We start from the raw sequence: 16,759 nt of genomic DNA, 5'->3' as shown, positions 1-16,759 counted from the left end.
TAACTCCAGGCACACCTTACTTCCATGCTTTAGGATTATCCTGGAGTTCGTTATAAGAAGATTGCTGCACCTCCACCAACTTTTTCCTTCAGCTGAATTTATAGAAGTATCTTTGAGACATTTTGCTGGTCATTAGCGCTTTATATTTGAGGTGTTTGGTTTCTTGTTTTTCAGCCCGGGACCCCACATCGGCTTTGGCAGTCTTATTTTGACTTAATATTAGTGGATGCGCGCAAACCACTATTTTTTGGGGAAGGAACTGTGCTCAGACAAGTGGATACTGTAAGTGCTATTTCTGTTTCTCACGTTGTATAGAACACTATGGCTAAACTACATGGGTCACGTAGTGATGGGTCACGGTCACCTGGGCAAGTGTTGTACACATTAAGGGTCTGTTTACATCAGGTTCCTTAAGCAGCCTTGCCCAGAGCAGTCCCAACACATTGACAAGGCAATTGGATTTGTTTCATGTCAGTTCACACCACCATGTTCTGGTGGTGTGCATAGAAACAAAGTATGACATGCAGTACTTTTTTTCACCACAGCATGTTGTGACACAATACACTGCATGGCAGCACAGTGCAGTAAATAGAACAAATTGAATTGTCACTTTGTAATCTTTCAATAAAGGTTTAATAGAAAGTAAACAGTGTGCTGCGCTGAAATCAGGGCATTGTACCGCTTCCTTCACACCAGTAGCTGCGTGGTAGCGTTCACTGCTGGTTTGAATGAGCTCTAAACCTGCAGTGTCCCCACATCTTGATAGTTGGTTGTGAAAATGAACTGCACTCTTACATTTGTTTTGAAAATCGTGTGTAGCTGCAGCATTATGCAATCATGCGTGATTAGATCTGGACAAGCCACACTATCATCAGAGCAGTGCTGCTCCTGCATTGTCCATCTGGAAGGCTGAAGGTGTGGAGGTGACACCACTGTATACCTTAACTCAGGCGGGGAAAGTGGTGACACCCTCCTGCTTTGCTGTCTGACAGAGGTGTATGATTAACAAAACTGGCTGGACAGAAATCAAAATCATTTGGCAGATAGGACAGTTCACAAGTGTGTATTTAAATATATATTAATCGCTTCTGGAGTTCAGCTATTACTGCAGTCATCCGATAGTCATTTTACAGTGATTTTAGTTCCCTGGTTCAAAAAGGGTAGGTCACCTTTATAGTTTGACCTAAAATGTAAAGGATCTGTGCAGGTAGTATAGGCATAAACAGTTATAGGTATTTTGAGAATTTGTTCAAAGGAATTTCATACCTTTAAAAATATGTAGAGATAATTAAAAAATGGGAACAAGCAATATGGAGCAACCAATCAAAAATCATCTTTTGCTGATCTCTGTGCCGTAAGCTGAAATCTAGTTACAGTGCGTTGCTGCATTTTTCTTTAGTTCATTGAAAAAGATTGAGCTGGTTACATTGTATTGCAGATCCTCATTAGGGATAAGCACAGGTTCAGGTCAAACCCGATCTGAACCTGGAAGTAACTCCTCCCGAACACAGAAGGAAGCTCCTTCCTTCCGCTCCTCCTAATCAGCTTGATTTAGGCAAAGGGTTCGGATGCAGTGACATCATTGGCCTTATATTGCTACATGCCTATATTTAGTAAATGGCATTTCATGGCTATGTGGCCATATTGGGTAAATTATGTCAACACAAGCATCCCGCACCTTTGTTTTCATGCACCTCTGGGGCGGGGAATGCCTGTACTACAGCGGATTGGGTGGAAGTGGCTGTGGCACTTCCTTGTTCAGAGGAGCTCAGGTTTGTCCAGGTTCGGTCTGAACCTTAATTTAACCCTAATCCTCATAAAGAAAGCACGTGCATTAAATGCTACTTATAAACTACATTGCGTTCACAGATTAGGGGGAATTTACTATGAAGCATACAGAATTTGGAGCAGCTGTGCATGGTAACCAATCAACTTCTATCTAAGCTTTAAAAAGAAAGCTAGCAGCTGATTGGTTCCCATGCCCCGCTGCTCCAGGTTTTGTCTGCTTCAGTCTTCGTAAATTCCCCTCATCGTGTTTAACATATGAAAATGACTGCTCTTGTTGAAAGGGAATGCACTGACATTTTTGAGTGGTGTACAGGTATGAGATTTGTGGCCAATTGTGGGAACAGTATAGTTTCCGTATATAAAACAGAAATGACAGAATTGGTTGGGTATAACTTTTAGATAGCCTTAGATTAGATCTATACTGTGCTATGCTAAATATAGTTTTTTTTAACCAATACAGAACACGGGCAAGCTTAAAATTGGGACCTACACAGGACCGTTGCAGCATGGAATTGTCTATTCAGGAGGTATGGTAAATCTGTGGATAACAGTATCACTAATGTGTGTTCCTAAGGCAAACATTTTAAATGAGTAAACGTAAAGTGTATCTAAAGCCACATTTTTTTTTTCTTCAGTTTTGTATGGCTTTTAGGGGTTACAACTTCTGTCAGGTTTTCTTTGTAGTGTGGCCCCACAAAGGAGATTCACCTTATTGTGCTGGTGATCACTCTCACTGGGAATAAAAAAAAGCGAGGTAACATTTTCAAGTGACAACTGGCTGCGAGGACATTTAACTCACTTCATATTGTGTCTGCAATACAGGAAATGAAGGGAAATCTCTTCAGTTGAATAAAGAAAGAAAAAAAAAGAACCTGACAGGGGTTTAACCATTCACTATTCCATCCAATTGCAAAAAAGGCTTGGCTTAATATTTGTGCATCACTCGGCTGTAGATCCTCAAATCATCTCTGAATTGGTGCTGACACTGTCCTTCTGGAGGGTTTTGTTCCCCATTGTCCCTGTGTGTTGTAAAGTAGCTGCCGCTGGAGGTTGGACTGCAATTTTAATACAAATTAGAAAACTAAACGTGAGATTATAGTCCATCACAGGAGTGAGCTTGGAGCGGTGGCTATATTACAACACACACCGGGACCATGGGGAACAAAAGTAGCCACCCTCCAGAAGGAAGGATAGAGACAGCACCAATTCAGAGAGGATTTGAGGATCTACAGCTGAGTGATACACAAATAATATACATTTTTATTAATAGGAGTTAAATCTTTAAAATGCATTCAAGTACTCTGACTGAGTTTTGTGTCACTTTAAATGACTAATAATTGCTACTGTAATGAATGTGCTTCACCAGTGCTAAATATAGTATTCAATAGTTTGTCATTTTATCTTTTAGGGCTCCTTCACAACATATTAGTTGAACTGCACAGATCAACGCAGGCTCAATGCCAGGGCACATAGAAAACAATTGCTTTTTATTTTCCCTGTTCCCACAATAGCACTGCGTTGAGGTCTTTCCTCATGTTTCCATGCCGCAGCTCGACTGTGGTGCATAGAAGTAAATGAAATGTCCTTTTGTGACATCTCAATAAAGGGAAAAAAAGGTAATCAGTTCCCTGTTTCGTAAGAATGCAAAGCACCACCCCTACACAGTGAGCACCAGACTGGGCCTGTATTAGCGTAAGGGCTTGTTAGAATGAGCCCTAAAGAACAAGCAGACTTTACCATAAAGGGCAGTAACCCCCTCCTTTCTAGAAACCCCTGAGCTTATGTAACCCATTCTTTCCAAGCCATTTATACTTACCTTCACCCTGGCTGTAACTTGCCATATTCTTCTAATCCTGTAGCCAAACTCTTCTTTCCATTTGCTATGCCTGTGCAGTCGATCCTCAAAGACCCCCATGGGCCCATCTCCCCAATGTCCTCTACTTTGGGGGATGGCCCTTTAAAAGTTCAAGACACCTGGGAGACGCATGAGGCTCTGAAGCCAGCCAGTTTCTGGATGCTGATGTAATATATTAACCTATTTTAAGAAATCCTAAAATGCTGTTTTATTTCTTAGGCTCTTCAGACATTGTGTGCGACCTGTTAGGAGCTAAAGGGAAAGATATATTGTATATTGGAGATCACATCTTCGGCGATATTTTGAAGTCCAAAAAGCGTCAGGGGTGGAGGACATTCTTGGTCATCCCGGAGATGGCACAGGAGCTGCACGTGTGGACAGACAAAAGCTGTAAGACGTCTCAATCATTCTGTTGATGGAACAGTATTTAATTATAGAATAATATGTAACTTGGACTTTAGATACTACTTTAGGACATAGAGTGCAGAGAATTATGAATCATTTTAATCATTGTTTACCTGTAACTTTTTTGACTGCTAATGCAATTAGTGTCATAGAATTAAATAAAGGTATTGACTATATAAAGTATTACTTAGAGAAAAATTGGATAGCTGAAAACATTTAACGTCATTTGTTTTGTAGTGAACTGACAAATGTAGTGTAATTAATTAGAAACTAGCTGTTTGTATAGCTACTTGTTTCCCCAGACAGTTATTTGTTAAAACAAATAGGTCCAGTTAATACTATTTTGTGTTAAAAGGTCAGTTCACTCAATACTGATATTCCTGTTTATAGCAAAATTCCAGCAAGGTAAATCATACACTTTCATTATAAATGTGTCTGGGACTGATGGTGAGAGTTCTGAAGCTGTCATTCTGGGTCCCCTATCTAATGTGGCCATATGAAGTCTAGCATTACTTGTTAAGGATGTCTAAGCCATCTCTGTAAGATACATTATATAGCAGTGATTCCATGACTGGATGTTGTTGGGACAGTAAATTTGGCAAACATATCTCATCTCTATAGTCATTCTGGGGATGTGAGAACATTCTGGGGATGTGAGAACTCTTTGGGTGTTTGTGCCTAGAGTTTTACATCTATAACTGAGATATCTGTTTCAGGTGAACTGACCCTTTAAGTGCTCATTGATGGAGTCATATTCTTTTACAGAAAAAATGTCAATGACTTTCCTTGGTATATTGATACAAGCTTTTATGAACTAATGAGGGTGTCTGGTCAAAACATTTCTGAGTATTACTATGGCAGAAAACAAAGTTCAGTTACCGACACCAGTGACTCGGAATTCATTTTGAATTACTGAATTTTAATGTAAGAAATGGAATGGAAAAAATTGTGACAGGTAGGGGTTTTGTTACGACAGAAGAGACTCTGTATGTCACTCTTTTGTCATAATTGCTCCTCCCTGCCTGCCAGTGTTTGTGTACAGTAAGTCACGCATGCGTAGCTCAGTGCACAAGCTCGACAAGGTTCTGTGCCGTGATGAATTAACTGCCATGTGCATGCATGGGAGTTACATTATCCCTACCAATGAAGAGGGCGAAGATGCCAAACCTGGAATAAGACCAGGGAAAGATGGAAGTGCCAGCGACGGAGGAGAGCACTGATGTTTCAGCACTGGAGGGGATCGCCTGCAAGGTAAGTCTGCCATAATGTACTGATATGGTGTGCATACTAGCAAATTATGGCATACACCTCCTGGGGGCCCACTTTTACAATTTTGTGTTGGTGGTTTACTACCACTTAAACCATAAAATAATTTGAGCCACCACAGAGACCAGACACCACACCCCGAAAACTTACCATACATCCACAAAACAAAGATGGGGCTTTTAAGGTGTCATTCCAAGGGAGCAAAGGGAACGAATAATATATATAAATACATCACATGTTCAATAATATAGTACAATAAAACAATATTAAAACATATAAAACCATTGCTCATACTAGAGTATGTACCAGCAACATCTTCCTTCACGTTATTAATGACTCATCCAGGCATCACACCTCCCTGGATCCTACCAGCACATTGTTCTTAACAATCAGCTCAGTATGCACTTTAATCATCAATTTACATATACAATTTGTGACAATGCATTCCTTAACAATAACATTAGTCCCTAACTTGTGCTTAAATGTGCAGTAGGTCCAGCCTTCTATGCGTTTCGCCAAAGCTTCTTCAGGAAGAAAGGAGGCAGCCGTTTTTAAAACTTGGTACGTTAATCCACAGACCCAGGGAACGTCCCCCATCATTCGGGAGGAAATATATAAAGAGTGGGAAGTGGAGAAAGATTGCAAATTATTCAGACCCTGATACCCTTCCATCGATACCGAACATTGTGCTCAGAACAGAATTAGTCCAACAAGGTCTATGAACACATCGCCGTGGCATTGTCCGCTTCCCACTTTCTTTATATCTCCAAATGATGGGGGACGTTACATGGGTGTGTGGATTCATGTACCAAGTTTTAAAAAGGGCTGTTTGTCATAAAGTGAGGATGTTAAGTCCTCCATCAACCTAATTTTCCTCTAACCTGTGTATCCAGATTTCCAGAGATGGGCAAGCAGTTTGCTGGTGCACCAATACCTGTTTTTCAGTATCAAGTACCGATATTTATCTTTCAGTACTCGCCGATACTGGTACTTCCGCTAGCATGAAGCCGGCTTCCTGGGCAGTTGCCCGCCTTCTTGATTGCCTGGGAAGCCGGCTCCATGCTGTTTGGCTGGCTCCATGCTGATTGGCAGTTAAGCCGGACTCCCAGCCAATCCGCATCGAGCTGGCTTTCTGGCCAATCAGGAAGCCGGGAGGCAGGTTATGACTGAATGAAGTCGGCTTCATGATGCTTGGCGGCTCGATGCTGATTGGCTGGGAAGCCGGCTCCATGTTCCTTCGCGGCACTGCCGGTCAGAGGAAATCTCCCTCTGACCGGAAGTTCCGGTATCAGAGGTAAGTAGCGGTGCATTTGGGCGAGTACTTGCCCAAATACTCAGTATCGGCACCAATACCGATACTAGTATCGGTATCGGTGCATCCCTAGATATTACCCTGCCAAGTTATGTTCTACTCCCTCGATTCCCATCATGGTTCTCATTACAAAGAGTATCTGTCTTAAATGATGACGGCAGTGTTAGAAGCGGCTTTAATCCTCTGATGGGTGCAATTCTTCTTTGACATGGGAGACTGCACTAGACATAGTATGTGCGAGTTAAAAAACTGGATTTGCAACGCTGATACTAATATCAGCACTTGTGACAAATTCCCTTCAAAGCAGCAAATAAGATGAAATAGAATTTTGCAAGAGCTGATAAATAGTCCATTTCTCCACTAGGAGGCCTTCACTTTAAAGCTTTTATCTACTACTGAGCGTTAACCATTGACTGACATAGCATCTAATGCCTCTGAACCTTTTAGTGTGAGTCCATTCACAATTTCAACCACCAGCTGTCTTCTTTTCCCATTATCCTGGCTCCTGCCACATCTTTGCTCGGATTGCATGTGATGTCACAGTGGAGGCCAATTGGTTGACTGCTCGGTTTTGGGTGGGCTTACACTTTAATGTGCTTTGCATATGTATGATAATAACTCCATCTATGAATAGTGGACAGGCTAATAACCTAGTATATTGGTAAGCAGATGACCCGCAACTAGGCTGTTGTAGATAAGTTCAGGGTGAGGGTTATAATCTTTATATTGTGCAGGACATGGTTTCATGTCACCCAGAGGAACTTTAACCCTACATAGGATTGCAGAAACACATGTGCATGAGGTGCCTCATCAAGAGTCCACCACCTTTTTTGCTGAGTGCCAAAAGTAAGATTTATTTTTTTTTCCCCCCTTAATCCTACTCGAGTGCTGCTTCAAATAAAATGTATCTTTTTTCCAATGTATATTTAAATACGCACACATACGGTGTATTTCTTCTCGCTTTTTAAGTCCCGAAATCCATCCCCAGGTCATTCCCACCTTTTGCTTTGTTTCCTTTCTATTCTGGCTGTTTCCTGGCATCCTTCCCTGTCCCCAGTGTCACATGACACAGCTTGATGGCCTCACTAAGTCTTCATTTTGTGGGCAGCATGCTAAGATTCGGGCAAGCTTGCACAATGCCATTTATTGTTGACACTCGGCTGCCAGAGGTTCTTCCAGCTTGGCAAAAGACCTTGTGGTAGTGAGATGAGTCAGATCTAGATTGTGCTTGTTATACTTCGGGCAGTTTGTCTCCTTTCATAGTGTTTCTGTTTTGGGTATCTCTATTGTCACTTCCATGCCTAGAAGTCTCTGGCTTTGGTGTTCTTGCTTTCCGCCTTTTTTTTTTTTTTTTTCTGTTATAAAATGTTTGCCTTTAATAGACATCATTTTGTGTTGTTTATTTTGTTTTCATTACGTCTTCTATGTTAAGTGCTTCATATACTTCTGTTATTTTATTCAATTCAGCACTTTTTGAAGAGCTTCAGAGCTTGGATATCTTCCTGGCAGAATTGTACAAGTAAGTAGTATGTGAGTGTACAAGATGGAAAGAGTAATGGCATTGCATGACAGAGTTGGCCAAGTACAATGTAGCAGGAATATAAAGCCACTCATACATATCCTTAAAGGAGAACTATGGGGTCAGGGCTTTTCCCCATAGTTCTCATTTGACAATATAACATCGTGACAATATAACATTATAGGAGGACCTGGATAAAATAGGGGAGTGGGCAATACTATGGCAGATGAGGTATAATGTCGATAAATGCAAAGTAATGCACTTTGGACATAAAAATAAACAAATAGGCTATACAATCATGGGTATGCCGCTAGGGAAGTCAGAAATAGAAAAAGATTTGGGGGTCATTGTAGACCACAAACTGAATGGTAGCTTGCAGTGCCAAGCTGCAGTAAACAAAGCTAGCAGGGTCTTGTCCTGTATTAAGAAGGGGATGTATTGCAGGGACAAGTCTATAATTGTGCCTCTATATAGATCGTTGGTTCTGCCACATCTGGAGTACGCAGTCCAGTTTTGGTCGCCGGTACTGAGAATGCATGTCCTTGAACTGGAGAGAGTCCAGCGGAGGGCAACAAAACTAATTAGGGGAATGGAGGACCAGAGCTATGAGACAAGGCTTCTGACCTTAAACATGTTTACGCTGGAATTAAGGAGATTAAGGGGGGATATGATTTTCCTGTACAAGATGTTCAATGGTGACAGCAACATTGGCAACAAACTGTCTGAGATTAACTCCATTACAAAGACTAGAGGCCACCACCTAAAGTTGGTGGAGAAATAATTCCAGCACAATGGGCCAAGAGGGTTCTTTACAGTAAGAGCGGTTAAGGTCTGGAACTCACTGCCACCGGCAGTGATTTCAGCCAAGAGTGTAGATTTGTTCAAGAAACGTTTGGACAATTTCTTGAGGGACCGTAATATCCAGGGATACCAGTATCCCTAAGAATGAGATGATGCGTGGACCTATATGGGTTGGACTTGATGGACGTATGTCTATTCAACCCCAAATACTATGTAACTCCTTAGGGTAACGGGAGGACACAAACTAGCGTCCTCCCGTTACCCTAAGCTCAGTATACCGCGAGCCACAGCTCGCGGTATACTCAAACGCCGCAGCGGATCCCGACATCGATGTCGAGATCCGCCCAGCTACGTGAGTGACAGCTGGCTCTGCCTATCTAGAGGCAGAGCCAGCTGTAACCACCAGGCCCCCCCCTGTCCGTCCGTCCGTCCGTTACGCCAGTCAGCACTGGAGGATCTGAGCGGGCAGGGGGGAATCCAACCCCTTCCCTGTCACGGCAGAGAGACGTGACAGAATCGAGAAGTGAGCGAACACCGGCATGTGTTCGCTCACCTCCCGATCTACTGAGCCGACCTGTGACAGTCTCATTGTCATGGGTCGGCTAGAACTATGAGGTGAGTGAAAAGCACTCACCTCATAGTTCTCCTTTAAAACTGCTCTAATGTCCAGTGCCTCTCTCCTTCCAGCCGTGGGTGCCGGCAACCTCTGGGTTGTGTCACTTCCCCCACGCTGTCTACATAGGATAGTAGTGAACCCACATGCTGCTGATCCATTACATCAAAAAACTTTATTCTGAAATTGCACAGCGCTGATCCCTTGCGTGCAAAAACGTTATTCCGTCAGCAGTGACAGAGACATTCCACACACGTCCGCCCTATGACGTGGTTATCATAACTCATCAGAGGGAGGACATGGGTGAAAAGTCTCTGTCACTGCTAACAGAATGCAGTTATTGGACACAAGAGATCAACGCTGTGCAATTTCAATATCTTTGTATGCAAGCAGTAATATAAAGCTTTATTTTATTATATGAGCAGGTTGTAGCGGGTGTTGAAGTAAAGCAAGTGCAGGATGTCCTAAATTGCTTCTTCAGCATCTATTGGAGGAGGAAACCTGTTACGTTACCTGAAACATTTATGTATTGTGTTTATCTCTCAATTGATGGGAGAGTGCGGTAATGCTAGAACCTCTGTCAGGTATTCTTTGCTGTATTGGTCAATACTGGGTAGGATTCCCCATCACACAGTGTGTAGCTACTGGGACAGGAAGTGAAGGGAAATCTCGGCAAGGACACAGCAATAAAAAAAAAAACCTGAGAATTGTCCTTCCTTACTCTACTCAAAACTGAAGAAATAAATTTTGGTTTGGGGTTGAGTTTCAATTAAGTCCTGTGGTACAGCATTTGGCGTTCTTTATACTCTAGCCCTGCATGGTTAAACAGTCTGCTATATCTTTCGGCCATTCGTTTTACAATTCTAGAAAAACAAAAACATAAGCGCACGACTGATACTTGGTCACTGGAAAAATCACGGGCTGTAAATTGTGGTGTGCAGGCTCTCACTGACAGGGAGAGGACCCTGCAAATTCGACATATAAACAGAAAAAAACAAAAGAGAGAGCGCTACTACCTAGAGAAAACTTGTATTGAATGGCATCTATTCATAAGAGAAAGAACAAATGTGTGTAACTTACGGTTGGAAGTCTGCAAATGTGTCAAGGATGGTGGAACAGTGACCGGTATCTAGAGGGAGTCTAAAGCAGAATGCTGCAGCAGTGGATGGATGAAGGGGCACTGTGAAAGATCCTAGCGGCAAGCGTGCACGGCTGGCCAGGCCGGGCCACGGCGGCTATGGGGGGGAGGAACGCGGCGGTTGTGGAAACGGGACCGCAAACGGCTGTGTTCGCTGCGTGTATGGTGGAGTCAGATAGGTGGGCAGAGTATCGACAAGACGTCTGAGTGGGTGGAAGCTGTGCACAGACGGGCTCGCTGTATCGTGTCGGCTACGCGTTTCGAGGCACAGCCTCTTTGTAAAGTTCTTTGCCCTAAGGCTTGACAAAGAGGCTGTGCCTCGAAACGCGTAGCCGACACGATACAGCGAGCCCGTCTGTGCACAGCTTCCACCCACTCAGACGTCTTGTCGATACTCTGCCCACCTATCTGACTCCACCATACACGCAGCGAACACAGCCGTTTGCGGTCCCGTTTCCACAACCGCCGCGTTCCTCCCCCCCATAGCCGCCGTGGCCCGGCCTGGCCAGCCGTGCACGCTTGCCGCTAGGATCTTTCACAGTGCCCCTTCATCCATCCACTGCTGCAGCATTCTGCTTTAGACTCCCTCTAGATACCGGTCACTGTTCCACCATCCTTGACACATTTGCAGACTTCCAACCGTAAGTTACACACATTTGTTCTTTCTCTTATGAATAGATGCCATTCAATACAAGTTTTCTCTAGGTAGTAGCGCTCTCTCTTTTGTTTTTTTCTGTTTATACGTTCTACAACTCTACATATGGAATGAATTAACACTAAACATTTATATCCTAGACATCTGGACAGTAGCAGTAATGAGAGGCCTGACATCAGCTCCATCCAGAGACGAATTAAGGTATTACAACCATTTATTCACAAAGGTCATTTCATCATGTTAATGCCATAACAATATGTGGCATCTTATTACATTTTTGCTATTATTAAATACACTGTCAAGTCACTGCATACCTGCATATCAATTGTGCTTTATAATGTGCCCAAGTGTGCAAAATCATGTTACTACATGGTCTAGCAGTATTGCCAGCATATTATCCAGTAAAAAGTAATTCTCCTTCTGGAGTATTTTATAGAGGTGCACCGAAATGGAATTTTCAGACCGAAACCGAAAATAATAATAATTTTTTTCCTAACCTTTTTAAAATTATTTCTTCAATATTATATTTTTATTTATTTTTTACTTTACTGTCAGAGGCTTTGGGAAATATCAGGGGTCTAAACAGACCCCTGATATTTCCCTTATAAAATAGAAAAAGAAATTGAGGACGCAGAGTCCTAAATCTGTTTTTCTGCAGCTCATGTTATAAATGAACAGGAAGACTCTATACTGAGTGCTCGGGTCCTTTCATAAACTGTAGAGATAGTATGTTTACTATGTCCACAATCATGAATGAACAGGAAGTGATGTAGAGCACTTCCTATTCATTCATGATTGTGGACACGGTAAACATACTAGGTTATTTACACAGTCGCAGCAGGCTGAGCGCATGGTGCGTGGAAGAGAGCTCGGCCTCCTGTGACACCACTGACAGCACTCTCCTTACCGCCCCGCTCAGCCTCCTGAAAGTTTATCTCCTTCCCGCTGTATGCTGCGCTGTGTCAGAGGGGGACACAGAGCAGCACCCAGCAGGGAGGAGAGAAACTAGAGATGCACCCCATTTTCGGTCCAAAAATTGTACTTTCAGTATTTTGCCCAAAGTACCATTTTCGGCAGGCGAACTTTAGGTGCATCCCTAAGGCCCCATTCACACTTAGCGACATACCTTTTGCAGCGGATCCACGCGGCCGGGATAGCGCGACTTTCGGGGCGACGATCCAGCGACGGTAGCGCAACCTTCTCCGTCGGGCTCCATTAGAAAAAAGCAAAATCCGCTGAAAAACGGGTCCTGTAGAAGCGACTTGCGACCGCGACGAGCGACATGGAGCTAAGACAGCTCCATTGAATAGCATTAGCCGGCGATATCGCGCGGCAAAAATGCGCGATATCGCGCTGCAAAAATCCGCGATAACGCGGCGGAAATCGCGCGATAAATCGCTTAGTGTGAATGGGGCCTAATATTTTATCATACAAACACGCAAACTGATCTTTTCAGTGTATTTACATACTATGTACAGGGATCCTTTTATGTTTTTTATGTGATTGTTGCAAAACTAGGACACAGGTAGGAGTTTTGATTAGAATAGTCAGACTTTACAAAGATCAGAAAAGCAGATGTAAAGCAATGGCAAACTACTACATATAGAGAACCCTCATTTGTCTTTTTATGTTTCATGCAGAAAGTCACTCACGACATGGACATGTGCTATGGGATGATGGGAAGCCTTTTCCGCAGTGGCTCCCGTCAGACGTTGTTTGCCAATCAAGTGATGCGATATGCAGATCTCTATGCAGCCTCCTTCATCAATCTCTTGTATTACCCATTCAGCTACCTTTTCAGAGCAGCACACGTCCTGGTAAGTTACTCTCTCCACTCAGCATCTGAATGTCACTCAATGGATTTCATGATCTAATATGTCTTATGGAAGAACTCTTTTTTTTTTGCCATGGCAGCCCATCAGATTTTCCCTTTTATAGTGTATTGTGACAGAATGTAGATTCTGTTTGGTTGCTTATTGCAATAAAAACAGTACTTTTGCAGTCTCAAGTGATTGAAAAGTTTTGCGATATGTTTCCCCTATTTAGGTTTTTAATGTCTGGGTATCATGTTTTGTGACTACTTCATACAGCAGCTCAGCCAAGACCCTTTTCAGGAATGTCCAAAAGGACTTCTGCAAGTGACAACACTAGGGATATGGGCAAATGTGTTGCCAGTGCACCACTCAGTAATACAGCTCCTTGGTAGTATGCATAAACGTCTGGTTAGAACTCATGAGTCACGTAGTAAATAGTGGAGGATTTTTTTTTTTTTGGCATCTGTTGAATTTTTTTTGTTCTGAAAGAAATATGGAAGCTGTTGTTGAACTGGAGCAAATATACAGCATCCAAAATCAGAGTAAATGTAAAACGTCTGATATGCATGCTGGATGTGGGATGGATCAGCTTGACACCCGTGCAACTAGCATTTTCAAAACAGACGTTGGTAAAGGTAACCTCCATATTATTACAGTACACATTTCCTTTTAACAAAGTGTAATGTTTAATGTAATCACAAATTCATTGGTCACGTTCTGGTATATAAAGGCTTACCTGGAATTCTCACTATTGCTTGTAAAGTTGGAATGTGGTTAATTATCCAATCAGAAAGCTGGATTATTGATTTTACAAAGATCAGTTTATTTTAGGGGTGAGAAACTACGCTTTTTCTTTGTGACATTGTAAAACAATACAGTGTAAAACCATGCAGACCTCAAGGCTGGTTCAATAGCACATACTGAGCAGGCGTTTAAGGGATATAATAAAAACCAAGGTAAATAGAAGAAGTTTACAATACAGACACTCCTAAATTTAATGACCAAGTTCTGTTCCTACAACTAGGTTGTTAAGCGAATCAGCTCTAAACCGTACGTTACGTAGGTTGGCATACTGTAAATATTAATTTACAGTAGTCAATATTGACCGACTGTGGGCATGAGACTGAATAAGGATGACGTGAGATGAGCATGACCCATGTTCTCATACTGTGTACAATACTGACTGGTCGGAGGGCTGGTGGTAAGTCCGAGCGGTCATTAAACAGGCAGGTCATTAAGTGAGCAATAGCTGTATATGTTTTGCTGTGTTTTCAGATGTCTGAGAAGAACAAGACCTGCCAGCCAGTCATCTTTTTCTTTTTTTACCTAAGGGCTTGTGTTGACGGGCATGTGCAGCTTTCTTTCATGTGTGTTCTACTTGCGTTTGAGATCCTTCTGAGAATATTCACAGTTCATTGGCAGGTACATCTGACCTAAATGTGATCTTCTCAGCTACAGTAACTTGCTTTAGGCTGCTTTTGCATTCCCATTGACTTGTATGTGACGAAAGGAACTTCTGACACGAAGCCCATCGACACTTGCTCTAATACATAAAAGGTGAAAGTTGCCCGGTTGCTACACAGGCAAATCTTGGAGACAATTTCAGTAAATAAAAAGTTTAAACTTCTATTGTATGTTTGTTCCTAGATGCCCCATGAATCTACCGTGGAGCATATTCATGTAGATATTAATGAATCCGAATCCCCAATGGCAACAAGGAACAGCAGTTCCCTGGACTACAAAGACTCTGACTTCAAGCGACACCATTTGACCCGCTCCATCAGCGAGATCAAACCTCCTAATCTCTTCCCACAGACCCCACAGGAGATTACTCACTGCCACGACGAGGATGATGATGAGGAGGAAGAAGAGGAGGAGGAGGAGGAAGAAGAGTAGAATGCTGCAAGCCAATCATTATCCTAGACAGGATATAATAGTATCACCACAAGTCACTGTAATATTCTACAAGGAAACATTTTCCTTCCATGAGAGAATTTTCCATTCACACACAGAGAAAGAAACATTTATTTTTCTCTGGAATTTATTTCCTTTTTGTTTGTTTTTTTCCCGTCCAAAGTTCTGAACACAAGTTGGCATTTGCACTCTCTTCCTCCAGGTCGTACATTTCTGTCAGAGAGTTCCCCAGGCCTCTTCTGTGAGAGATGGGGCACAGTATTTACTACATTCTTTTTTCTATTGTAGTTTTTATACTTCCTAAACCATCCCGCAATGTGTTGTCTGCAGAGCTGAGGGATAACAAGGCACATGGCTCCTTTGAGCACATAGGTTTTGTATATTGCAAAGTAGCAATGTGAATTATTTAGTACTGGCAGTGGAGCGCTTGATGTGTTCCATTTTAGTTACCAGTTAATGGTTGTCCACTTAATGATGTCCATTCGGAGAAGTTGGGGATTTGCTGTGTTCCGCTGCTCTGACAGTAGTGACTTGAGCTCACCCTTGTGGACATTACTTGTAATATCCTGCCAAAGTCTAACAGTAAACAAATTTGCCAAGGGCAGCCTACGCTCTTCTGCAATGCATGTCACATTTCCACTATAGTACTTGCTTTGCTACTTGTCGCATTAAATCTGCTGCAGTGGAGTCAGCTCTTTTAGGTTTCTTTTAATGATCTTATTAAAGCAGACCCTACGTAAAAATGTCAGGTCTGGTTATTCTTTAGGGCCTCAGCCTTCCATGTACAAGTGTAACATTACATAAAAAAATGTATTTACCTTACACTGCTGCTTGTGAGTGATGCCATAGGCCTTCCGGTAAGATCCTGGGAGAGGTGAGGATCCCAGGTCATAAGCTGCTCTGGCACAGATTTGGGATCCTTAGATTTCCCAGGATTTTGCCAGAAGGCCAATGACATTGTTCTCCCCTATGCACCATGGATGGAAGCCATGGCTGTCAGAAAGGTATATATATTTCTCAATCTGTCAGCACTTGGTAGAGGTCTCGCAAGAACACAGGGGGAGTGACCCAGAAAGGATTTCACTACACTTGCACAGTGGGAGCTGCTGTTCCGTGACAGGTTGAGAAGCCTCAGAAAGCATGCAAAAAAGAACAAAAAAACAGCACCTTCTCCTCGTGCAATACTGTTTTATTCGTCCATTTACAAACATGCATTCAAAATACCCATCCAAACTGGTGAATATCGGTCGGCACCATAATATACTGTCAAATGTCCAAGATGTGAGCAGAAGCAATAAACTAGGCCTTGCTGATGTGTTTCCAGGGATAAACCCTCTTCCTCAGAGCAAATGGCACATAAGACAGGACTGAACCTCCCCCAATATATATATATATAATTACACACACAGTCATAACATTCAAAAAGCTGAGAGACGTGTGGGGTCTGCCCTTAAAAGCTGATTGCTTCACGAAGAGGCGGAACCTAAGGGCAGACTCCACATGTCTCTTCAAGCGGTCTTTCCAGTCCGTTAGGAGGGTGAACTTTAACATAATGGCCAAGTCGGACAATTACCAACAATTTAAGTCTGCCCTTAGGTTCCACCTCCTCGTCAAGCATTCAGCTTTTTGGATGTCGTGTGTGTGTGTGTAATTATATATTTATATATATATGTATATGA

The 16,759-nt window shown here is 42.5% G+C and overlaps 1 protein-coding gene across 1 annotated transcript in view; it reads left to right on the top strand.

Annotated features, from left to right (window-relative positions):
• Positions 1-15,469, top strand: part of NT5C2 (5'-nucleotidase, cytosolic II) — a 91,570-nt gene extending 76,101 nt beyond the window's left edge. Inside the window, exons 12-18 of the mRNA XM_018553427.1 lie at positions 175-282; positions 2,249-2,315; positions 3,863-4,033; positions 8,094-8,145; positions 11,493-11,553; positions 12,993-13,169; positions 14,814-15,469. Of these exons, the coding sequence (XP_018408929.1) occupies positions 175-282; positions 2,249-2,315; positions 3,863-4,033; positions 8,094-8,145; positions 11,493-11,553; positions 12,993-13,169; positions 14,814-15,062 (885 nt within the window). The 3' untranslated portion in view covers positions 15,063-15,469. The remainder of the gene's footprint in view (positions 1-174; positions 283-2,248; positions 2,316-3,862; positions 4,034-8,093; positions 8,146-11,492; positions 11,554-12,992; positions 13,170-14,813) is intronic.
• The last annotated feature ends 1,290 nt before the right edge of the window (positions 15,470-16,759 follow it).

The sequence above is a fragment of the Nanorana parkeri genome, unplaced genomic scaffold, assembly GCF_000935625.1.
Source record: "Nanorana parkeri isolate BGI_ZX_2015 unplaced genomic scaffold, ASM93562v1 scaffold119, whole genome shotgun sequence".
Taxonomy (NCBI): domain Eukaryota; kingdom Metazoa; phylum Chordata; class Amphibia; order Anura; family Dicroglossidae; genus Nanorana; species Nanorana parkeri.
The sequence above is the reverse complement of the archived record's forward strand: the minus strand, read 5'-3'. Positions and strand labels throughout refer to the sequence as shown.